The sequence below is a fragment of the Fukomys damarensis genome, unplaced genomic scaffold, assembly GCF_012274545.1.
Source record: "Fukomys damarensis isolate Sample0158 unplaced genomic scaffold, DMR_v1.0_HiC HiC_scaffold_12, whole genome shotgun sequence".
Classification (NCBI taxonomy): Eukaryota; Metazoa; Chordata; class Mammalia; order Rodentia; family Bathyergidae; genus Fukomys; species Fukomys damarensis.
Window position 1 is genome coordinate 29,352,090 of NW_022900924.1, and position 25,732 is coordinate 29,377,821.

The window sequence follows — 25,732 nt, forward strand, 5'->3', positions numbered from 1 at the left end:
CAAGCACATGGAAACCGAACAACACTCTCCTAAACAATCAATGGATTACAGAAGAAATCAAAGAAGAAATTAGACAGTTTTTACAAATAAATGAGAATGCCAATACAACATACAGGAATCTTTGGGACACAATGAAAGCAGTTCTACGTGGAAAATTCATAACATTGAATGCCCACACTAGGAAAACAGAGCGGGCTCAAATAAACAACTTAACGATGAAACTTAGACTCCTAGAAAAACAAGAGCAAGAAAAACCCAAAGCTCGAACAAGAGAGGAAATTATAAAGATCCGAGCAGAAATCAATGCAATTGAAATTAAGAAAACGATACAAAAAATAAATGAAACAAAGAGCTGGTTTTTTGAAAGAATAAATAAAATTGACAAACCCTTAGCTAATCTTATCAAAAAAAGGAAAGAAAAGGCTCAGATCCATGCAATTAGGAATGAAAAAGGCGAAGTCACAACAGATCCGAAAGAAATCCAGAGGATCATGAACACCTACTTTGAGAACCTGTACTCTAATAAAATGGAAAACACAGAAGAAATGGACAGATTTCTAGATACTTATGAATTACCAAAGTTGAACGAAGAAGATAAAAACATTTTAAACACCCCAATCACAATCAGTGAAATTGAAAATGTAATTAAAAACTTACCAACAAAGAAAAGCCCAGGCCCTGATGGATTCACTGCTGAATTTTACAAGACATTTAGAGAAGAACTACTACCATTACTCTTCAAACTTTTCAATGAAATTGAAAGAGAAGCTATACTTCCAAATTCATTCCTGGAAGCAAGTATCACTCTGATTCCCAAACCAGAGAAAGATACAACCAAAAAGGAGAACTACAGACCAATCTCCTTAATGAATATAGATGCAAAAATCCTTAATAAGATACTAGCAAACAGAATACAGAGGATTATTAAGAAGATCATCCATCATGACCAAGTCGGATTTATTCCAGAGATGCAAGGGTGGTTCAACATACGAAAGTCAGTGAATGTAATACATTATATTAACAAAGTCAAGGACAAAAACCATATGATCCTCTCAATAGATGCAGAAAAAGCATTTGATAAAATTCAACACCCATTCATGATAAAAACCCTGCAAAAAATTGGAATAGATGGTCTATACCTCAATTTAATAAAGGCTATTTATGAAAAACCATCAGCCAACATCATATTGAATGGCCAAAAACTGAAAACCTTCATGTTAAAATCAGGAACAAGACAAGGATGCCCACTATCGCCACTTCTCTTCAATATAGTTCTGGAAACATTAGCCACAGCAATTAGACAAGAGAAAGAAATTAAAGCAATAAAGATAGGAAAGGAAGAAGTTAAACTATCATTATTTGCTGATGATATGATACTCTACATTGAAGATCCAAAAAACTCCACCAAAAAACTTCTAGACTTAATTGACAGATTCAGTAAAGTATCTGGATACAAGGTGAATACCCAAAAATCAATAGCCTTTCTATACACAAATAACAGACAGACAGAAAGAGAAATAAGGGAAAAAATTCCTTTTACAATAGCATCCAAAAAAATGAAGTATCTAGGAATCAATCTAACAAAAGAAACAAAAGATCTCTACACTGAAAACTACAGCACTCTGAAAAAAGAAATCGAAGAGGATATAAAAAAATGGAAAGATATCCCCTGCTCCTGGGTAGGAAGAATCAACATAGTGAAAATGGCCATACTACCGAAACTGCTATATACATTCAATGCAATGCCAATTGAAATTCCAACACTATATTTCACAGAACTAGAAAAAAGAATCCAAAAATTCATTTGGAACCACAAGAGACCTAGAATAGCAAAAGCCATTATAGGCAACAGTCACATGGCACCAGGTGTAACAATTCCCAATTTGAAACTATACTACAAAGCCACTGTGATAAAATCAGCATGGTACTGGCAAAGAAATAGGCCTGAGGATCAATGGAACAGACTGGAAGACACAAAAACAAATGCAGATGTACTCAGCTACCTCATCTTCGACAAAGGAGCTCACCATCCTCAGTGGAGGAAAGATAGCCTCTTTAATAAATGGTGTTGGAAAAACTGGATATCAACCTGTCACAGATTAAAATTAGACCCTTATCTTTCGCCATGCACTAAATTAAAATCCAAATGGATTAAAGATCTAAATATTAAAACAGAAACATTAAACTTGCTGGAAAGTAAGTTAGGCAGAACTCTGGAAGACATTGGTATAGGAAAAGACTTTATGAACAAATCCTCAGTAGCACGGGAACTAGCAGAAAGAATCAACAACTGGGATCTCATCTTACTAAAAAGCTTCTGTACTTCAAAAGAAACCATTAGCAGAACTAAGAGACAATCTACAATGTGGGAAAAAATTTTTACCAGCTGTACCTCAGACAAAGGACTATTATCAAGGATATATAAAGAACTCAAAACAATCAGTCCCCCCAAATATAAAGACCCGATCCAAAAATGGGCATCCGAAATGAACAGACATTTCTCATACAAAGAAGTGAAAGCAGCAAGAAAATATATGAAAAAATGTTCCACATCACTGGTCATTCGAGAGATGCAGATGAAAACAACACTGAGATTCCACCTCACCCCACAAAGAATGGCTGCTATCAAGAAATCACACAATAACAAATGTTGGCGGGGTTGTGGGGAGAAAGGAACCCTCCTCCATTGTTGGTGGGAGTGCAGACTAGTGCAACCACTATGGAAATCAATATGGAGATACCTCAAAGAGCTTGGACTGGAGGTTCCATTTGACCCAGCCATCCCTCTGTTGGGTATCTTTCCAAGAGAACTAAAAGAATCATATCACAGAGAAGTATGTGCACCCATGTTTATAGCGGCACAGTTTGTAATAGCTAAATCTTGGAAACAACCTATTTGCCCATCCGTTGGAAACTGGATAAAGAAGTTGTGGTTTTTCTATAAAATGGAATATTACTCAGCCATAAAGAGCGAGAGAATAGATTCATTCATAGGAAAATGGATACATATTGAAGATATACTCCTAAGTGAAATAAATAAGTCCCACATGTGTAAATACCAAATAGTTTCCCTGGTGTGAATATTCTGCAACAATGCATAAGATTCTAATAAGATTACTGACATTTAGAAATGGGAGGAAAGGAGCTAAAGGTGTAGGGAAGGTGTGATACGTAGGGGAAGAACAAAAAGGGAAAAGAAAAAAATGTGAGAGAATGAAAAGATGAAAATAAAGTGTTTGTAGATGCTGAGGGGAGGAGGGGGTAAAGGGAGGGCAGAGGTAAGGGGAAAAAAATGAGAATCAAGACTTGCCATGTAAAGGTACATGATCCCAACAATGAATGTAACTGTACTGTATCCCTAAAATGTACCAATAAACTCAATAAAATTAAAAAAAAAAGATTAACTCTTTAAAAGATCAATGAATTCCCAGAGACTACAGAAAAACATCCCAATAAATTAAAGAAGACAATATAGTGTAGGAATGAAAAAATTCCATAAAGAGATAGAGATTGTGAAAAATAATGAAGCAGAAATCTTGTAAAGGAAAATCTCAATGAATTTAAAAATCTCAATGGAAAGTCTCACTATTAGATTAAAGGGGAGAAATATTTCAGGGCTTGAACAGAGTTGATTTATTTAGATAGTAATAAAAAATAGGAAATTATGAACTTAATAAGAATTAACATTGGCTCACAATTAAAAGACCCTATCATGAATTTTTGGAACAAACGGATGTCTATAAAGTCATAGAAAATTATTTAGTGAAATAATAAAAAAATTCTCAAGTCTTGAGAAAGTTACAGAAACCTATAGGAGGCTTTTAGAGCCTCAAACCAATATGGCTAGAAAATAACCTTCCCACGTCATAGTGTAGTTTAAGGGCTAAGAATACAAAGCCAAAAGCAATTATATTGCCTGCTGCAAGACAGAAACACCAAATTATCTGCTAAGATAAACTCATCAGAATAACAGCAAATAACTTAGGACACACGCTAAATGTCTGAAGGGCATGGAATGATGTATCTCAAGACCTTAAAACAAATAGCTCCATCCTAGATTACTATATCCAGAAAAACTCTTCTTCAAAATGAAGGAAAAATAAACAGCCTTCAAGTAAGGAAGAAGTAATTTATTCCCACTGAGCCAGCATTGTGGAAGATATACAAAGCAATGTTATGTACATAAAAGGAAGAATGAATAAGCAAATGAGAATTAGGAAAGAATCAAACATAAAAGTCCAACAAACTGACAGGAATTAGCATATGCCTTTCTACAATAACCCTGAGTAAAGAGGTTTTCATTTTCCAATTAAAAGACCCAGACTAGTGGGAAGGGTAGGGGAAAGGTAATAAGGGAAAAGAAAAAAATATGAAAAAATAGAAATAAAGTGTTTGTAAATAGGGAGGGGAAGAGGGGGTGGAGGGAGGGCAGGGACAAGGGGAAAAATTGAGAACCAAGACCTGTCATGTAAAAGTACAAGATCCCAATGATGAATGTACCTGTACTGTATACCTAAAATGTACCAATAAACTCAATTAAAAAAAAAAAAAGACCCAGACTGCAAGAAACATATCTCCCTGGTAAAGACAGAGGCTGAAAGTAAAAGGATGGAAAATGATATTGCATACAACTGAAATTTTAAAAAGCAGGAATAGTTACACAAAGTTAAACATAGTTAAACAAGAAGAGCGAACTTCAAGGTAAATTTGGTCAAAAGAGACAGAGAAGGTCGTATATATTGGTTAAGCAAAAATCGATGAAGAAGATATAATGATTAAAAAATATGTGCACCGAAAATTGGTATATTTAATTTCATAAAACAAACTATGCTACAAAAGAGAAAGAGAAGCCCCAATACCATAAAAGTGGGTGATTTCAATTCCCTCTCTCACAAACAAATAAATCAGACAAAAAATATTCAACAAAGAAACTTCAGAGTTAAGCTATACTATAGATCAAACGAATTTAACAGACATCTATAAAATATTACATCTAATACATGCAGAATACATATTCTTTTCAGTGGCTCATGGCATGTTTTCTAAAGTAGATAATATATAAAAGCAAGTATTAACAAATACAAAAATGGAAGTAATTACTTGCATCTTATCAGATATTAATGGAATAAAACTGGAAGTCAACAGCAAGAGAAAGTACAGAAAATATGCAAACAGTAAGATTGAATAATACATATTTGAATAATCAGTGAGTCATTGAAGAAATCAGGGGGAGAATTTTAAAATCCTAGAATCAGGATTTTAGAATCAGGAAAGTGGAAATATAACACACAGAATGTGTGAAACAGTGAAGGCAGTTCTAACAATTACATTTGTAGCTATTATTGCGAACTACATAAAAACACCACAGAGATTTCAAATGAATAACCTATTAATCTGTCTCAAGACCTTAGGAAAACAAAGACAAGTCAAACCTAAAAAGGGTAAAAGAAAAGAAAAATAATGATTAGAGCTGAAATTAATAAAAAAGATTAATAGACATTATAGAAGATGAATGAACAAAGAGTTGATTCTTTACAAGATAAATATAATTGATAAAGCCTTAGCCAAGCTAATCAAAAGACAGTGAAGGCTCAAAATAAGAAAATTAGAGAAGAAAAGGGAGATCTTAAGCAGATATTACTGAAATCCAGAAGATCATTAGGGATTACTTTGAAAATATATTTATATACATTGGAAAATCTAGAAGTACTGATAAATTTCTAGATACATACAATCTACCAAAATTAAATCAAGAGGATATGAAAAAAATAAAAATACCAACAACACAAAATTAGTTTGAAGCAGTAATAATAGGTCTCCCAACAAATATAAATGTTGGATTAGGTCAATTAACTGCTACATTTTGCCAAACCTTTGAAGAAGAACTAATAGCAGTGCTCTTCAAACTATTCTATTAAGTATAAAGAGGAGGAGTGTTTCTAAACTCTTACAACAAAGCAAGTATCACCCTGATAGAAAACTGGTACAACAAAAACCTTATAACCCAATATCCTTGATGAGCATAGACACAAAAATCCTCAATATTGCAAACTAAATGGGCAAACACATTTTAAAAGGTTATATGCTGCTGTGGACTGTGTCTAGATGCCCCCCCCAAAGCCTCATGCAGTCTTTTTCTAAGGCAGCTAAAACTGTCATGTGTGATGCTTGGATTAAAGGGGTGTGATTACTAACCCATGACATGTGAATGATTACTTTGGCACTTCTATAATTCCAGTAGTCTGAATCAGATAAAAGGAGAAGGAAGACACTGTTAAGATCTTTTGTTGCCTTTGCTACCTTGTGGGTGCCATGTTTTTCTCCTCTGTGGTGCTCGTTTGCCATCCCAGCCTAGGAACCAGCCAATTATGGACTGAAACCTCTAGGAGCTGTAAGCCAAATAAACACATTCCCCCCTAACTTTGCATGTTGGGTAGTTTGTCTCTGCAATTAAGTAACATATATACCATGACCAAGTTAATTTAATTCCAGGAATACAAAGATGATTTAATATACCTGAATCAATAATGTAATACACCGCATAAATAGAATTGAGGATAAAAATCAAATGATTATCTCACTTGAGGCAGAAGCATTTTTTGACAAAATTCAGTATCACTATGTCCTAAAAACCCTGAAGAAATTACATATAGAAAGAACTTACCATGACATAATAAAGGCTACACAGGACATAACCACAGCCAACATCATGCTGAACAAAGAAAATTTAATGATTCTTAACATCAGGAATGAGTCAGAGATATCCACTCTGATCACTCTTCTTTAATATAGTCCTTGAAATTTAAGCCAGAATAATTAAGTAAATAAAAGAAATAAAAGGGACACCAATTAGAAAGGATAAAGTTCAATTATCTGTGTTATAATATGATCCTATTCTTAGAAGACTCTAAAAACTCCTCTAGATAATTTTTAGTTCTGACAGACAAATTCAGCAAAGTAGCAAATTATAAAATCAACATAAAAATCAGTAACTTCTAAATGAAACCATGGATAAAGAAATTTTTAAAAACTAATTCAATTCACAGCTTTTAAACATAACTAAAAACAAATCTAACCAAGGAAGTGAAAGATCTCTGTAATAAAAATTACAGAACTCTGAAAAAAGAACTTGCAGAAGACACTAGAAGGTGAAAATATAACCCATGTTTAAGTGTCTGGGGAATTAATATTGTTAAAATGGTCATGTTACTGAAAGTAATCTATAGATGTAGTGCAACCCTCACAAAAACGACAATGATATTCTTCACTGAAGTAGGAAAGAAAACCTTAAAATTTATATTGAAACACAAAAAATCCAAAACAGACAAGAAATTCTCAGCAGAAAGAGCAGAACTGAAAGAATCACAATATCTGAATTCAATATGTACCACGGAGTAGTAATAACAAAGATAGCAGGGTACTGACATCAAAACAGTACATCCATCCCAAGTATTCATCAGTGGGTGAAGGAACAAAAAATATGGTATATGTGCACAATGGGGTATTTATTCCCCTATAAAGGAGAGTGAAATGTCATTTGCAGGAAAATACATGGAAATGGAAAACATCATGTAAAGCAAAAAAGCTAGACTCAGGAAGATAAGTATCATATATTTCTATATTATCTGTGGAATCTAGGGAAAAAACAGAAGATGACATAAAAGTACAAGGTATACTATTACAGAAGCAGAAGAAGAACTAGGAGTGGGCAGGCGAAGGTGGATAATGAGTGGTAGATATGCTCAAAACGTGTAATGTACACTTGAAAGTACTAAAATGTAGTGTATTATTCAGTATAATTAATATGCAATAATAAAAACAAATTTAGTTATTTACTATTTTTCATGACTATGAATTACTGTGTCACTTCAACTGATGATTTTGGGCTGATTTATCTATTTTTAAAGATCCCTAGGAGAAAATCTTATATACATTCATCAAATTTCTCCAAAGAAACAAAACCAGTAGACTATTATTTCTATAATAAAGGTAATTGGCTCACACAATTATGGAGGGTGTCAAGTCCCACAACACACTATCACATTATGCCATCAAAAGTCTGAAGGCCAGACATTCAGAGGAGCAGATGGTGTAATTCTCAGTATGAGGCCAGAGGCTAGACAACCTAGGAGACTACTTGTGTATGTCCTGAGTCTAAAGGCCAGGGGCCCTAGTATTCTGATTTCCAAAGCCATCCAAAGAAGATGGGTGCTCCAGCTCCAAAAGAGAGGGTGAATGCAGCCTTCACCTTTTTATTCTCACCGAACCCTCCACATATTAGATGACACCAGTCGTCAATCTTTTTTTTGATCTGCTGAATCAAAAATTGAGTAAGGAAGATGCTCCCTCGCCCAATGTAGTTGGGCACCACCTAGTTTGTTGAGGGCCCAGACGGAATAAGATCACAGATTAAAGGTGAATTGGTTCACTCTTCTAGAGCCAGAATAATCAACTGTTCCTTGTCTTTGACATCAACACATCAGTCTTTAAGGTCTTTGGCCTTATACTTGCAGTAAATTATATGAGAACATGAACAATGCATTTCTCAGATATTTTCTGTATCTCCAGAAGCCAGTGAGATAAGATAACACAATTCCAGCTTCAGTGAGTGCTTAGTCTTTATAAAACATCAAATATCTTGGAACTCTTTCATCCAGTACTTGAAGGCCTGCAACAATAATATAGATTGTATGGCCACAGTATTGATTTAGAAAATGCCACTTTAGTTGTATTCATCTGTCCATTTTTCTCTTAGTGGCATTAACCTAAGTCAGACCTGTCTTCTTTTGATCAAAGTCATTTAACAAAAGCAGATTGAAATAACAAGATTTTCTTAAATTGGAGTAGAATGTGTTCTTATGTTTAGCTCAACTCTATGGGCAGTTAAGCACTGATGTTTATTTTTAAATTTTTAGTAAATAGTAATAATAGAGATAAGTTAGATTTGTCCTTTTCTGACCTTAGAGAAAGCATTTTTTTTTTTTTTTTTGTACTGGGGATTGAACTTGGGTCCTCATGCTTGTGATGCCCGCGGAGGAAACACTGAACTAAATCCCTGGCCCCTGCATTTTTTCAAAGAGGAAAGAGTTTTATGATACTCATGAAGGAAATAGACCAGAGAAATAGAAGCCAGATGTGTAACATTTACAAAGAATTCTTCAGTAAAAGGAAGAGAAAGCTGTATTATGGGTTAAGATATTAGGTTTCAATTTGGTTCTTAAAATGTAGCGTGTGAAAAATTCAGACTCCAGGTCCATGAAGCAAAAAATCTGAAGTACTTTTTATAATATAGGGCTCCAGAACATGCATTTGGGGAAATGTTGCAGAAAATTCTTTTGCAGGTGATGGCTATATTAGGAGAGATACTAATTTAAGTGAGTTAAGGAAAGGAAAAGGAATTTGAATTGAATACCACAAAGGTGATAAAATACGGATGCCGGTGTATGTGTATGTGGAGGGGGCATGTGATGGGGCGAAAAGTAATTGTATTCTGACTACCCAGGGAGGGTTGAAGCTAGAGCAGAGGTGGTGAACACACGGTACAGATGTTGTTTTTCTTTTAAGACAAACGATGTTAATACAAGAGTTGTTTTTTCTAAACAGAAGCCCAATATTCAGGTTCAATCACAGCGTTGACACTTTGTGATAAATAAGTGGGTTTTGGGTGGCAGTCCAGACACTCATCTCTGAGAGGTTTTCCAGCACTAGGCCAGAGGAACTGCAGAAACTGGAGATGATGAGAATAAAATGTGAGGGTAAACTGAAAATTAGCAGTGTGAACAGGGTCCTCTGATTGTCCCCCACAGTGGACTGAAGTGGCCAGGCCATGTGCTACAGTCATCTCTCAAAAAAACTACTCCCACATAATGACCTCAGTGACCATTCCCATGGAGGGCATCATTGTGCTGTGGAGAGAGAGGCACATTTCCCTTGCATAGTTGGCTAGCAGTGCCCAGTCTTTCCTAAGTGACTCCTCATAAAAGGAAAAGAGCATGATCTATGGGAAGGTGAACACTAGAGTATCCTATCACCTTGAACCATAGAGAAAATAGATGCCCCATCTTCACTGCACTTAATTTAGTTGACATTTGTGCTATGAGATGGAGAATAAGTGCTTTGAGAAGCATTCTGATAAGAATCATCCTCCTTCTAGATTAGAACCCAAAGCGCTCATCAAAACTATTTCTGTTGATCTCAATTTCCCAAATTGTACATCGGATGGAGTTTATAAGAAAAGAAAGGTAATCTTGTGTGTGACGAACAGCAGTTTCCCAAGGTTTTGATTGCCAGATTAAGATCAGTTTAGATTCTCTCAATTAAAAGAAGCAAAAGAGCAAATGGTTGACAGAATTCTTTTAAAGGGTACTTTATTTCTTTGAAAAACTTCCAGTAAGTTAATTCAGTAACTGCCGCTACAAGTTACAAATCCAGCAAGAGGATGAAGAATATGAAACCCAGCAACCCTGACTGTCAAGTATTTCAGTCCGTGGTTCTTAGTTCCTAAGCCATATTTCCACCTAAGCCTGGGCAAAAATATGAATCTAATTTAATATAACTTGTCACAGTGGAAGTGACCTTTGGCTTCCAACACAAAATAAATCTCTGAAAACTGTGGTAAAGACAAATAATTAAAAGAGCAGAGAATCAATAGCACAAGCAAACAATACAGGGCAGGTTTAATAACACTGAGATTTGTCATGGGTAGAGAAAGCTACCAAATAGGGAGTGGGGGTGAGTTAAAGACAATACATCTCGAAAGTACTCCTAACCAATTAGAGGATTTCTCCAGGTTTCCCCTTCATGATTTTTAACTCAACTCATCTTCATCAATATGGAACTTTTCCAATGTGAGGATACTGTATTTATACATCGGTTGACCCTATCACACTGAAGGTCAAAGGATTTCTGGGTGGCAACAGTATAGTTCATTGTGAGAACAATCCTGTAACAGCTTGGCCTCCGCTGCCCCCTGGTGAAAAAAAACTAATGTTTGTAACAAAATAATGAAACCCTGGATTGCTCTCATACTGCTGTCCGTAAATTCTTCACAAATGGACTTATTATTTCCTATCATAGTCCCTACACGCAGGCCACAAAAGCAAAGTTTGTTCTTAAGTGGTTTTTTTTTTCTGTATTTTTTTTGTATGTGGGTTCTTTCCCTGTGAAATGAGGGGAGTCATACATACCAGAAAAATACAGTGAGGAAAATGAATACAAATATATCAGGTATGACACTTACACATAAAATATGTTGGTGTTGGAAAGGAATTAAAATAATTTATTGCAAGATCGTTTTCATGGACCTGGTTGAGAGTATAAGAAAGTGACATTTGCCTTGCACAATAAATATTGTAGGGCCTGTGGCAATGTGAATTTATATGGTGGCCTAAAAGTAATAGAAATCACTGTTTTTATAAAGTCCAAAATTCGGCTCATACTGGGTCCTTGTTTCATCACTTCTCTGCATTTTGCACTCATGGAAAACTGAAGCTCAGAACATTAAAATTTGCCTTCTGTAGCCACAAATTGTTTTACATATAACTCTAGACTGGAGGCTGCAGTCTTTCCTAACCCTGGCAAGTTTGAATAAAAGTTATCTGAAGAATAAGATTAGAAAATGATCAGAAATTAGTTTGGAGATAGAGATTGGGATAAGATGGACAACTTGCTTGAAAATAGGATTTGTAAGCAGTAAGACATTTCTGCAATGTTGTGAGCATGTGAGGCTCTTTTAGAAGAAGCTCTTTTAGGAAGGCCAGATGGCAATTTGTGTCATTTATCTTGGAGAAGAGAGGCAAGCAGGGAGGAGAGACCCCATAGAAGGCAGTTGTAGCTCATGTAGAAGATGTGAGGCTGCGAACTTTGGAAAGGAAGGGGTAGCTTTTCAAAGTGAAAACTGAAAGGATCAGGGAACTCATTGAATTAAAGGGCAATAGAGAGAGGAAATCAGGAGTGACTTCACAACTTCGCAAAAGGGATGACATGAAAAATAAAGTTACTATACTCACAAATCTTCTCATTTGCCTGGGCTACGTAATTCATATTGGTCAAAAATTAATCCTACCTGCTGTTTTTTTTTTCCCCCTGCTTGTCAACAGAAATAATCCGTCTCTTCTTTTACAAGTTCCAGAAAATTTGTCAAATTATCTGTGAACCTCAAAATATAAGCCCAGAATTTAAGGTAGTCTAATAAAATGATAGATATCACACATTTTAGTTAGCACATGTTTCCAGTAATGTGCTAAACTGGATTTTAAAAATAATAGATAGGTGAGATTTGTTTGTTTGTATTTCCACTGGTTGAGATTTGACACAGAGACCTGTGCATGCTAGACAAGTGCTGTACTACTGAGCTACACACCCACCTAGACCATATAGGTGAAAATTTAACCCCAAACTAAATCTCAATCATCTACAGATGACCAGTGACAACATAAATATGAATAATTTAAAAACCCTGCTAATTTTTATTTTTATTTTATTTTTATTTTTTTGTGGTACCTGGGATTGAACTCAGGTCCTTGCACTTGCGAGGCAGGCCATAGAACCGCTGAGCTAAATCCCTGGCCCTACTGCTAATTTTTAAATAACTCTATTCACTTTCCTCTAAACTTCTTGAAAGACAAAACAAATGAAACAGTCATGAAGTTGCTGATGCAATTGATATTTCCTCTTTCTTGTGTAAATCATCTTGTGATAATAGAGTAGGTCCATAAAGCAAAGCTTCTGCAACACTGGGAGAAACAAGGAAATTGAGTGAGTTAAATACTTATTACTGTTGTACCGGTGAATCTGATTTAGTATCCAAATCAGAAGCCCATATTTGGCCTTCCCTAGCCATAGGTTCTGCATCTATGAATTCAACCAAGAAATATAGAACTTGCAGATACAGAGAGCTGTGTAGAGATAAAGACCTGTAGGCAGGGAAAGATGAGGGACCCAGAGTTCAGATAGCTGGCAGAACAGGCATAAAGACCCAAGCTGACAGCCTGCAGGTGCACCTCCTCTTCATGCTGTACCTTGTAAAGCTTGGTTTGCTAAGATAGAAGGGAAAAAGAACCTTGACCCTAAGGTGTAAAAGGCCCCCAAAAGACCTTTGCCTGTTGTCCCTAGTAATGAGCTAAGTCAACCAATTAACCAATCAAATATGGGGCATCCTCAGCCCAGAGAGAGGATAGGCCCTCGGCTACTATAAAATCAATATCGTGAGCCCCCTTCAGCAGTGGCTCCATTTCAGGCACCCCTGCCTGTCTCTCTGAGAGAAGGCAGCTGACCTCTTGCATGCTTGAGGAATAAAAGTACAAATTTGCTTCCGTGCTTCCGGTCTCTTTCTGATTGTTTCACAACCTTCTGCATCATCTGGAGAGTCAGGCCCGGGACAACAGGGACTCGCCTCCTGTCTCTGCCTGTGACAGACAACTGTATTTACTTTAGAAGGGATGAGAAGGAAATCATTTAGAAGGTTTCAAGAAAAACAATTTTCAACGTTTAGAAAGTGGAGAATACTATTGAAGGCATGGTCTTCCCTGCCCCATACCTCCTCTCCAATGGATTAAAACATTTTGTTACTGGGTGAAATTATTCTTTCCTCAAGAAACTCGCAGAAAACCGACTAACTACCAAGTGAAGATGCCAGTCCCTTACCTGCATCTACTTCCAAGAACTCACTATGTAATTTTTGTCTAGGACCCTCTGAAGAAGAGTTGCCTTTCAGACAAGTGAGGTGTACCTTGCCTCCAAAGAGAAGAATCCTTGAAAAAACCAAACGGGAAACATGGCTGCAAGAAAACTGGGAAGACTGCATGGTGAGAACTTTAAAACAAAGCTTATATTCCCCAGTGAGTAAATTATGACACCACTTTTTTATGGGCCAGTTATCCTTGTAAGTACCAAGACTTTCAGCATCTTTTCAGAGCTTTCTCTAAATTTCAGTATTTGGGTTGCTTCTGTTTTTTTTATCTTTCTCTTCACCAAACATGTTGTATATACTCTAAATTTTATATTATGCAGGTATTTGCCAAATTTCTTGGCAGGGGGAGTTTAAAATAGTTGCGGGCCAGGGATTTAGCTCAGTAGTTCTGCCACCTGCCTCGCAAGCACAAGGTCCTGAGTTTGATCCCTGGTACCACAAATAAATAAATAAATAGAGTTGATAGTGAAATTGCTCCTTTTGATTTAAAAAAAAGAAGTCCAATTTTGGACAGCAATCTATATGAACAAGCTTATGATGCAACCCGGAATCTCTTGAATCATATATCAGGGCAGAAGTTTTGACGATGTAGGGCAGCCATGCTGATCTGAACAGAACTACCTTGCAACAAGTCAAACTTGTGCTGAAAACCATTAAGCCAACGGCACCACTGACACTGAAACACTCCCTGAGGTTAGTTGGCCCGACCACTGGGAGGCTGTGTAGCTGTGGCCTCAGGGCTGCTAGCTAGCTAGGTTAAGTCATATTTGGACAGAAGATTGAAGATGTAACTGAGCAAGATAAGCATTGGTAGCAATAAAAGAATAGTGCAGCTTTTTTACAAAATGAAATGAAGTGATCAAGTCATAATTAAACATGAGTTTGAGACCTCCCTTTAGGATTTTTGTCCCTCCTTTGCTGCACAGAATGACCTTGTATGTCATAAATTATAAAACTAGGCAGTGAGGAGGAGCTTCAGAGAGGGTCTCATCTGGTTCTCTCCTTTTTTTTTTTTTTTGTGGTGCCAGGGATTGAACTCGGGTCCTTGCGCATGCAGGGCAGGACACCAAACCACTGAGCTAAATCCCCAGCTGGTTCTCTCCTTTAAGGAGGAAAAAGAAGTCCAGAAAGAAATAATTTTCCTGAGGCTACACAAGTTGTGAAAGTAGAATATCTTATCCTAGTACAATGCTTTATTTTTTTAAAAAAAATATTTTAATATAATAAATGGATACATGTGACTCTTTAAAAATTTGAATCATACACCTATGGGTGTATTTTTAAAATGTGAACAATACATTCAAAGCCTTGACCTCCAGTACCATGACTCTCCTTACTGGTTGTCATTTTGGTATTTACAAGCATTTACTCTTTATGGCTTCATTTTAAAGCACGGAAACATCGTAAAAGCTAATGGAGCCTTGCTAATTAAGGAAACTTAACCTTACATTAACTATACTCTAAGAGAATGGCTAAACAAACTCTACACTATCACAGAAAACTTAATTGTGAAATAATAGTAAAAAAGAAAACTCTACGGAGGGGACATTTAATGCATATATGATAGATATAAACTTACCATTTCTTAAGTTTTATTTTAAAATGAAGATCTTTTATAATTTTGGAAGTGCAATTTGAAGTATCACTTTTTCGTATTGTTGAAAAATATCAAGACCTTAGTCTTTCTAAAAATAGTTATCTTTATTTCTTTAAGTAGCAAATTATTTTGCCTCAATGTCTTTAAAAGAAGATTATCAACCTATTCATAGTTTCTACTGGCTGCAGTGGTGGTAAAATGTGAGCAAGAAAGTCAAGCTGAACTTGAGGAACAGTATTTTCAAGAGCAGTGTCACTGCTAAGAGTGGTTTTAATTTTCTTTGCACCAAGTTGACTAATATTAAAAGTAAAAATAAATTATCCACTGCATTTGAAATGTGCAAACACATTTTTAGGTATGTATTTCTAGTTATTCTAAAACAAAACAGTTTTCATCTTTTAAAAAACTTTCAAATAGTTTTTATCTTTTAAATGATGCTACTTACTCTGAAATTTTTATAGATATGAATTCTAAATATTTCTGAGAGGTTAATGATAACTAATCACTGAAGCTAGAGATTCTCAAAGAGAAATACCCTCCCCACTCTGTACCATACAAGCATGCCAGAATAAGTTTGAGGATCCTGTCCTCTTCCCCTTCATGTCCCACTGAAAACTTCTTGTACCAGTGAGTGATTGGGACCAAGACCTTTGCCTCCTCGTATACTGAGAATCCCTGCAGAATAGCTGAGCTTTTGACTGAATGTGTACTATGAATTTCAAAAAAAGAAAGAGATGAAAACCACTGGCTGAAATAATATATACAACACATTTTAAATTAATAGCTACTTTCAATAATGGACATAAACTGACGTTTTAAATTTGCATTTCTTTTTACCTTTAGAATTTGAACATATCATTTCAAGATTTGGGGGATCCTTATCAAGTTGAAAATTTTAAAAGGATTCTTAGAAGATTAATTCGAGTTGAAACCCTCTGGTTAATGGACAATTCACTGGTGGATCTAAGTGCCATAAGATTGCCGAGGTATCTAATTACCGTGTCAACATTAAGACTTTGTTATTTGAATATATGTGACCACTGCGTATACATACTGTGTATCACCTTATGTGGTCAGGTCTGACGAGCGATGCCTTCACCAAAGTGGCATAGTTGGCAAGACAATAAAAAAGTAATATTAATAAATGTCACATCTTAGAAGGAAAAATCTATATTTTCCAAATTAGTAATTTATTACTAATTGTTAGGAGAGTAATTGCAATAATAGAAACTATGAACAAAAAATGTCATTTTTCTTGTGTTACACACTGGAAAATGCAGCTGCATTACATATATATTATTATAGTTGTAAGATAGCAATGTTTAGCTAGCTGTACTTACAGCAGCCCTGTGAGCAAAGACTCAATAAGGTAGTTAACAAGAGTATTAGCTTCAGGGTTCTATTCTAATGTAGGAGTGAGATTAGTAATACAACTGAAAGTTTTAAAATTATTCTAGACCCATTCATCTTTGATCAGCCAAACATACCAAATTGCAACTATTAAAGATACTCAGCTTTTCTGCTCAGGACTGTGGCAGAACACTTTTTATAATGAGCTTCTGTTTGCTTCACAGGGAAGAACAGGTAGGAAGAGTAAGTTTTAGAAGCAGTGAGACAGTGAGGTCCTTCATAGTGAATTAGGAGATGCAGCCTAGACAAAATGGGAAGGGAAATTCCCAGCAATAAAACAGTATCTGGGCTACACAAAGAGACAGAAGAGGGATCTCAAGCAAGCAGACAGATGATGTATCAGAATATGCATCCCACCAAATGTACCCATCTGGCATCCAGGCCCATCTTTTGCCATTTTCAAAGTCCTTCTAGAACTTTAAATTACTGCAATATCACGTGAATTTATTTCTGCTCTTTTGAAATAATTAATTTAAAAATACCTAAACAAAACATTTCAAAGCAAACTTTAAGGCCAGATATGGTTGTACATATCTGCAGCCCTAATACTTGAGAAGCTGAGGCAGGACGATTGCCAAGTTCAAAGTCAGCCTGGACTACATATGTGAAACTATCAAAAAGAAAGTGGGGGGAGACAGACAGAGAGAGAAAGAGAGAGAGAGAGAGAGAGAGAGAGAGAGAGAGAGAGGAAGAAAGAGGCATTATGTCTCCATAAATTTTTAAAAAATCAATATTATTTGATATCAACTTATCTAGAGAATTTTTGGGAGAGGTGGTTCTCTTTTTAGTTATGTACTGGGGATGTAATAGTGATGCATTAACTAGATTTTTTCTAACACACATTGAAATGAATGTACAACTGAAATATTTTGGTGATAGTATATATAGTATAATTCCATAGCATAATTTAGAAACAGTGAACTAGAAGATCATTTACTTGGAGTATTTGAATTTGACTTGATTCAAATTAACAGACTTTTAAAATCTTTATCATTTTATGTTAAAAAAAACCCGCTGTCATTAAAAGACTCAGTTTTCTTGTTTAGATACTCTTAATATTTATTTTCTTTATAAATAGGACACACAATATAAAATTATCCAATTGCAATTCAAATGTTACAGTTTCAAAGTCAATATCTACAGGGAGAAAAACAATTGATATGTCTTCATAGTTTCCTCTCCTCGCCCAGAAAATTTGTGCTGCAGCCCAATAGGCAGGTAGGTCCATGCCTGTTTCCCATCATATCCTACAGCCTGGGTCTATCTGTGATGGAATGATTCTGAGAAAACGAAAGAATAACAGGACATACATCAAAAAGTGAGTGTGTGATTGATAAACAAGAAAAGAACAGATTTCAAAAGAGAGTGGAGACAGGGCAGACCAGCAGGAATTACCTGGGCTTTGTTTCCAATTAAAAATTATCTTAGGACAAAGATATTCCTAAATATTGTGTGCAACCTGGAAAATAGCAGAAGTCAAAATCATCAAGGATATGATTAGAACTATATCAAATGCCCATTAGGAGAGGAACAAGAAGGAAACAAGGAAAATGAAAATAATGCACGTGAAAAAATGGGAATGAAATCTGATGATTCAGACTAAATCTGTTTTTCTCATGCCTCTGTGCTGCAGTTCTCTCTGGAAAGTAGTCTCATTCTATCATTAGCAATTATTATTTACCACATGTCGTTGTAGAAGCCAAGGTCCCTAAAGAAGTACCCTATGTTTCTCTTATGGTGTTAAATTCCAAGTTATATATAAATAATTTTTTTATGGCATGGTGCCAGTGATAGATTTTGAATTATTTTCTCCATTTGCAGTCTTGTATAATTATGATTTTAAGGCAAAAATATTGCGAGGCATTATCTACCAGGAAAATGTATTGAACTTAAATTGCCTAATATTCATTCCCCCCGAAAGATACTTCCTAGCTTTCCTTTATATAAAAAAGCTTTCTTTCTGATTTAAAATACTATATTTTAAGTCAGATATATAGAACTCAATATAGAACATTTTAAATACAGAAAAGGCAGAAAGGAAAATAAGAATTTCAATACTTAGATGCAGTATTTCTCAGAAGTTTGTTTATTTTTTTGTGTACACTTTTATATAGAAAAGAGTATATAAAGCTCTTCATACTTTCATTCAGGACATATCAAGATTCTAAAATAGGGGCCGGGGATTTAGCTCAGTGGTGCTGCTGCCTGCCTGAAAAGCACAAGGTCCCAAGTTTAATCCCTGGTATCAAAAAAAAAAAAGAAAGAAAAGAAAGCAAAAAAGACTCTAACATGGGTTCAGCACTGTGCTAGATACTCAGTTGGTACATTGGCAAAGAAAGCTGATTCCTGTGCGCATTATGTCATGTATATTGGTAATTTTCTCTTAATATTTAATACTATGATGCATTTGTAGGATGCATCAGTATCACTGCATGAAGAGCTCATGTTCTGGGTGATACATGCTAGTCCTGGGTAAGATATGGTGGTAAAAGTATCCTCTTTAATATTTTAAAGCCTGAAATGTAACAAGCTCTTTATATTTTGTATTCAGCTGCAGAATTTTAAATATGAACAAAAACTATCTCACATCTTTCAAACAATTGCCAAAGATACCTCGGATACAGCATTTATCCCTGGCTGAAAACCACATCGAGACCCTGGCTGGACTCTCCAGTTTACAGTGCACCCCATTAGAATCCCTTATACTCACAAGGAACCCTTGTGAGTTTCACCAAAATTATAGAAAAAGGTAAGGCCCCAAGTGTCTGAGTAATTCTCTGAACTTCATGGAATACTATACTTTCAAGCATTTTTATATTACTCCCTTCTTGTTTAAATTCACTTAACAATTTTTATCACACATCGAGCACCATGCTTCTAATACCTCCCAAGTAACTTTGAAGTAATCTTTCTTCATCTTAATATTTTTATCTTTATTACATTTTTCTCTCTTGGTTGCCCTATAATTACTGTAAAGATTTAAGGCTCCTTTTGTAGTATGATTTGGCATATACAAAGATAGATATGTTATTTTGTGCTTTGGAATTCTATATATTTTCTCATGTGTGACAGATATTATGCCTTTTAAATTTTTTCTAAATATAGATTCTTATAAAGTTCTATGGGACAGTGTTTTTTTTTTTTTTTTCTCTTTACTCTTTGGTTTTATTTTCACTCCTTTGGTCTGTAACAGTGCCACGAGGTAAATAAAACACAGTAATTGAGTCAATCTCCTCTGTAGTTCAAAGAAGTCAAACACCTTCCAGAAAGACACTGTTTGTTTCATTTTGTCACTGTTGTGGACGTCGCTAATGAGAATAATGGAATCCAAACAACCTTAACTTGTGTACCAAGTCAAATGCCCACTGAATTTGGCAGCATTCCTGTTGCTGGGACATAATACACACCACCCACAACTTAAAGGAGGACAGATTTAATTTGGCTCATGGTTTCACCAAATTCAGTCCCTGGTTGGCAGGTTTCAAAGAAGAAACCTTATAGCCAAAGAGAGCACCAGAGAAAAACTGATGTCTTCATGGCAGCCAAGAAGGAGAGGAGGGAGAGGGCCAGACAGGAAGAGGCCAGGGACTACATTTCACCCAAGGCAATGTCTCCATGACACATCCAGACACAGGAGAAGTGTGCTTTATGAATGTGCTAGTTATAGTAATACAATCAAATTGCCATATTATGGTTAATTGTCAGTCTATCTTTTTGACATCCCAGCACATCTCCTTAAATCATACTTAATCTCCAAATGAACACAATAATAATGTTTCACTTAAATGATACAATTATCTTGCATACAGCCAAAACTGCAGTAATCTCTTTCTCAAAATTTTACTATTTTTCAAAAGCCCCAAAGTCTCTTTTGTGGCAAACTCTTAGGCCTGTATCATTGTAAAAACCCAAACCAAGTCACATAATCCCAAGGTACAAGGGCATGGGGTGAACATTTCCATTTCAAACAGCAGAAATGGGGCCTAGAGAAGTGGACCAAAGCAAGACTTAAACACTGCAGAGCAAACATCCAGGACACAAGATGGTGAGATGGTTTCAGTCCACATAACCTCTCTTTTTCGGCTGGCTTCACTCATACCCTGCACTTTTCTCAACAGACATTCGTTTTCCTGGTATCTTCAACTTGTGGGGGCTCCATTGTGCCTTTTAAATTTTTTCTAAATACAGATTCCTATAAAGTTCTATGGGACAGTGGTTTTTTTTTTATTTTTTTATTCTTTGGTTTTATTTTCACTCCCCCACCTTCACACACTGTCTTCTCATGGAGTCCTTTCCTAGCCTCCCAAGGCTTTCTTTGAAATCTGGGTGGATTTCCCTAACACTACCACTCTATTCTCCATGCCGGTAAAACCAGCATTATGTGGACAATGTCATAGTCACTCCCGGATGGAGCAGTAGCTAGACCCCATTAAGCATAACTGCAATGGATTCTGAGTACTTGGATAGCTGAGAACAGTGAAATGAATCCCAGGAAAACAATTCCCTGGGAGGCCCTTCTCAAGCAAGCATCCAAGAGACTCTCATCTCAAATGAAATGTTTAGGGTCGGGATTTAGCTCAGTGGTGCCATGCCTGTCTCATAAGTGCGAGGTTCAATCCTCAGTACAAAAATAAATAAATAAATAAATGAAGGGGTTACACGTTTGCATCCACGAGCCTATTGTGCCCACAAAGCATTTTTCTTCCTGCCCTTTATTACGTACCTAGTTTCTTTTAATAACACTAATCTCTCTAAGAACCACACCTCTTTTGGCCTCAATTCACACATAGTTCTATTTGAGCCAAAATTTAGTTTTTCACATTTTTCTGATTTTTGTCCCAAGTTCTCACTATAAATCTGACTAAAAGCAGCCAGACACACCCATATTATAGCCTGAACACTGGGCTGAGCATTTGGCTACCTTGAAATTTCCTGTCAGATTACTTACTCTATTGCTCTTCATTTCAATGTCTGCAAAACTTTTAGGACATGAGGAAAATATAGACAATTTTTTTGTCAGAGTGTAACATGCAGGCTCTCTAGTCCAATTTTCGATAGCGTCCTCATTCCCAGCTGAAGCCTCTTTACTGTTTATATTCCTATCATAATTTCATTCTTTTGAGCTCTGACCAGCTTTTCCCATCAAACTCGGTTGACAAATAGGGCTTCTCCAGCCCACATCTCCAAAGCTTTCCAAATTCCTCCTGAAAACCAGTTCCAAAAGCTTCTGAAACTCATGGTCAGTTATGGTCTCATAAATGACCTGTATACTCGGAATGGTAACAGTTTTCTGTATTATTCAGGTGTACCATTGCTGATATTTTGCTCCAGCAATGGTATTTGGATTTATGGTCCAGGAGGATTCAGTCCCTGGTCACAGGCTTCAAAGCAGAAACATCACGGCCAAAGAGCATGGTGGAGCAAACCTGCTTAGTTCACGTTGCTTGGGAAGCAAAACAAGGGAAGAGTGCAGGAGAGGATAAAACCAGGTGCTATGTACAGTACCCAGTGTCATGCTTTATAACCTACTCGGATACCCAGAAGTGTGCTTCTCTAACCCACTAGGCATTTTAATTCAATCAAGTTGATAATCGGGATTAATAGTCACAAATACCTATTTATCTCTAGCTGATTTTCAGCATCACCATTAGTGTATTTAAAGTAATTAAAAGGTCCAGAACAAGCCACTAAATTCTAAACTTCTTCAGGTCATTGCATCTCAGATGACTGCATTTTACAGAGTCAGATCATCTAGGGTCAGCACATTTCCACTCTTTAGTCCTTCATCTACATCCAGTTTAGTACATAGTATAGAATAGTATAGTACTGAGGATTTGGACCGGACCTGCAGTGATCCTTTATGCCACATTCAGAATCACGTTAAATATAGTTTTTCTTGATCATTGTTGTGTAGAATTGGGACCGTTTTTCTCTTCCTCCTTTGCTTCATATCCTCCAATTAAAAATAGCGCAATTCAAAAGAGAAAGGACTTAATGATTGAACTTGTAGTGTAAATCCCAGTGTGCAATCAGGGTAGCCCCGATTCCTGGGACACCCACACACAGAATTCTCTGACCATTTTCTAGAAATCATTTTGATATTGCATCAGTGCTGCTTGATATTTTAAAAACAAAAATGAGGAGTACCTAAGAGTTCCTGCTAGCCATGCATAAATCTGGGCACTGGAACAGGAGAATTTAGATTTTAATCTTTACTCTTCACCTCCAAGCTTTATGATTCTGTATAAGTTACTTGAAATGGGGAATAATAGTTAATCTTACAAGGTTATTGGGTGGAGTAGTGTGCAGCTTTTAGAAAATCAGCCAGAAATGGAAATTTTTGAGGCAGTTCTGAACTGACCATTACTAGCTGGCAACATGTCCACTGAAACGTTTCAGTCTCTTCCATCCAGCAAACTTGGATGCCAGATTCTTCTGGCCTGAGTGTCAGAATTATCATATCTAAGAAACTTGTCCATTTGAAAGTCAATCTCCTTTATAACACCGCTATGAATTAAGCACCGTTTAAATGGAGCCACCTGACAGAACTTTCTCTGAACCTGGCCATAGCTAAATGTGAAACCTGAGATTCAAAAGTGCTCCCTGTCAAGAGAAAATAACTCAGCACAATATTATTTTCCCACACCTTCTTTTATACCTCCCAGCTATCACTAAACAATATAGACTTTCTTTGCTCCATTTTTCTTTTAAAACTTTTAACTTTATAATGGGTGCATTTGTCATGATCCTTCTTTTAGGATTAGTTGACTAAATCCATGCATTGATTTTTTTTTCTTTATAGGCCTTGTAAAAACAGAATAAAATTCTCTCATAAAAGCAGATTGTATGCAGTCTTACTTCTCTGATCAATATGTACCATCTGCTAAAAGACCTGTTAGATGGCCTGAGAGGACAAACTACTGCAGAGTCAGCTCAATTAACACACATAATACATTTTATTTAATTCCACTGCAAAGAAGAAAGTGAGAGCCACTCATCTTTCTTGTAATAACAGGCAAAGGCCAGTAATTTATGAAGAATAAGCAAAATAAAATCAATTTTCAACGTAGTTACTTTATTTTTTTATATTTTTGCTTTAGGGTGTTCTCCTGCTTGCCAAACTTAAAGATGCTGGATGGGATCTTGAAGCTACCAGAAGACTGTTCATCACCAAAACCCAGTATTTTTTCAAAAATATGTATTATATCTTAATGCAATGTATATACAAAGGAAGCGATCACCATTACTGATAACAGCTAACAGATGCAGGAAAAGCATGATTAAATGTTCAAGTTTTAATCAAAGTAGGAAAATATTTTCTATAAAGGACCAGATAATAAGTAAACATTGTAGGTTTTGTTGGCCATATGGTCATTGTTATAAAGACTAACCTCAGCCAATGTAGCACAAAACAGCCATAGAAGATATGAAAATGTATAGCTGTGGCTATGTCCCAATCAAATTTTATTTGTAAAAATATGACAGAGTAGTTTGCTAAACTCTGCCTTAAATTTTAAGGCCATGTGGCTGGTTGCACGACTCTTTACCAATATCTATTTGTCTTCTCTCGAAGAACTGTACATTTAGTAGCTTCTACTCCTTGAGTCAAACTTGTCAAACAACTTGCTTTGACCAGTGAAACATAGGCGAATTTGAGTTAGGTCCCTTTAAGTCAGACGTTCTGATAACCTGTTTGTATTTTGTCATATTTTCTTTCCTCGTGTCAGAGCAGCGGGCAAGCTTCCAGAATAAAGGTTCACCACTGATATATGGGGCCTGCAGTGACCATTATAAGGAGGAGAGCCAGTTATCCTCCAGAAGACATATAGTGAGAGAGAAGACGGCTGTGTTATCAGTCTTTGGGATTTCATGTTGTTACACTGTAGCCTCACCTCCCCAGTCAACACTGTAAATGTGGGGACTGCAACAAGCCTTGTTTAATTACATGCCTCCATACCTCAGAAATAACATAGCAAAACCACAAAATGGTGAATATGGATAAATGGCTATTGTATAAAATCATTAATGGTTAGCAGAACACAACTACTAGAGTTTATGTGAAAATTAGAAAAACCCTAATTAGGGTAATAGAATTGGAAGTAGAAGTTATGAGGGAATGGAAACTTGGGGAGTTATGATAGCCAATAAGGCTTTTATTGTTTAAGCTAGCTTAAATTTGGTTTTCTGTAACTTGCAGGCGAAAAAAATTCTGACAAGAAAAATCATGAGTTTCATATAGAGAGGATTAGAGGTGCTGGGTTGCTGCACTTGACTCTGAGAAAGAATGGCTATGCTCACTAGGGAGAGTCTCAGTGTGTACATAAATATTCCTCAGAGGCAGCCTGCCCCAATGCTGCGATCTCCTATTCTATTCTGAACAGGTACAGGCTCTCAGGAAGTGTGGCCAAAAGGGGTTGATTTAAGGTGTTGATGCTTCTCTACACCAAAGGGCAATTTAGTAGAGGAAGGTCTATGAACTGAATAACATCAGACCTAAAATTTAGTCTTCCCCCCTAGCTGTAGTGGTGGGAATTTCAGTGGTCAATAGTGATGACATGTCCATTAGTTGCATTGCTGTCGTTTCAAAGTGTATCTATTCACTTGATCTTTACCTTCTTTGTTACCTATGCATAAAATTTCCATAAATATGGCTTCATTGCTGGCAAAATTCACTGCGTATTTCTCAACAGTGTATTACTACAGATATGCTAAAGCTATAGTAAAGAATGACTCAGATCTCCTGCCATTTTCCTCCTCATGATTGATTTACAGAATATTAGGAATGGTAGGGAAAACAGAGAAGCATAATGCAAACAACTCCACCATTAAAAAATAATTCCATTGAAAAAAGCTAATTTAATGGATGGAGAAAACTTGTATCTTGTAGTCTGGCTCCTCCCTGACCCCAGTGAATGCTTGTAACAACTTTACAATTTGCAGTAAAGGATTTTCCTATTCACATTTGAATATATTGAATAGAAAGCCTCAAAATTCTTATCTTTCAGAAGTCCTTCTTTATATTAAGTTGGAAATGT

At 36.1% G+C, this 25,732-nt stretch overlaps 1 protein-coding gene across 2 annotated transcripts in view; it reads left to right on the forward strand.

The window, feature by feature from the left end:
• Positions 1 to 25,234, forward strand: part of LOC104850007 — a 45,777-nt gene extending 20,543 nt beyond the window's left edge. The window contains exons 4-9 of one of the 2 annotated variants that reach the window (XM_010606689.3): positions 13,687 to 13,805; positions 16,131 to 16,273; positions 19,249 to 19,446; positions 22,001 to 22,186; positions 23,798 to 23,877; positions 24,425 to 25,234. In XM_010606689.3, coding sequence (XP_010604991.1) covers positions 13,687 to 13,805; positions 16,131 to 16,273; positions 19,249 to 19,446; positions 22,001 to 22,186; positions 23,798 to 23,877; positions 24,425 to 24,609 — 911 coding nt within the window. In that variant the 3' untranslated portion in view covers positions 24,610 to 25,234. The remainder of the gene's footprint in view (positions 1 to 13,686; positions 13,806 to 16,130; positions 16,274 to 19,248; positions 19,447 to 22,000; positions 22,187 to 23,797; positions 23,878 to 24,424) is intronic. The other variant, XM_010606690.3, reaches the window with a different exon arrangement.
• Positions 25,235 to 25,732: the final 498 nt, after the last annotated feature.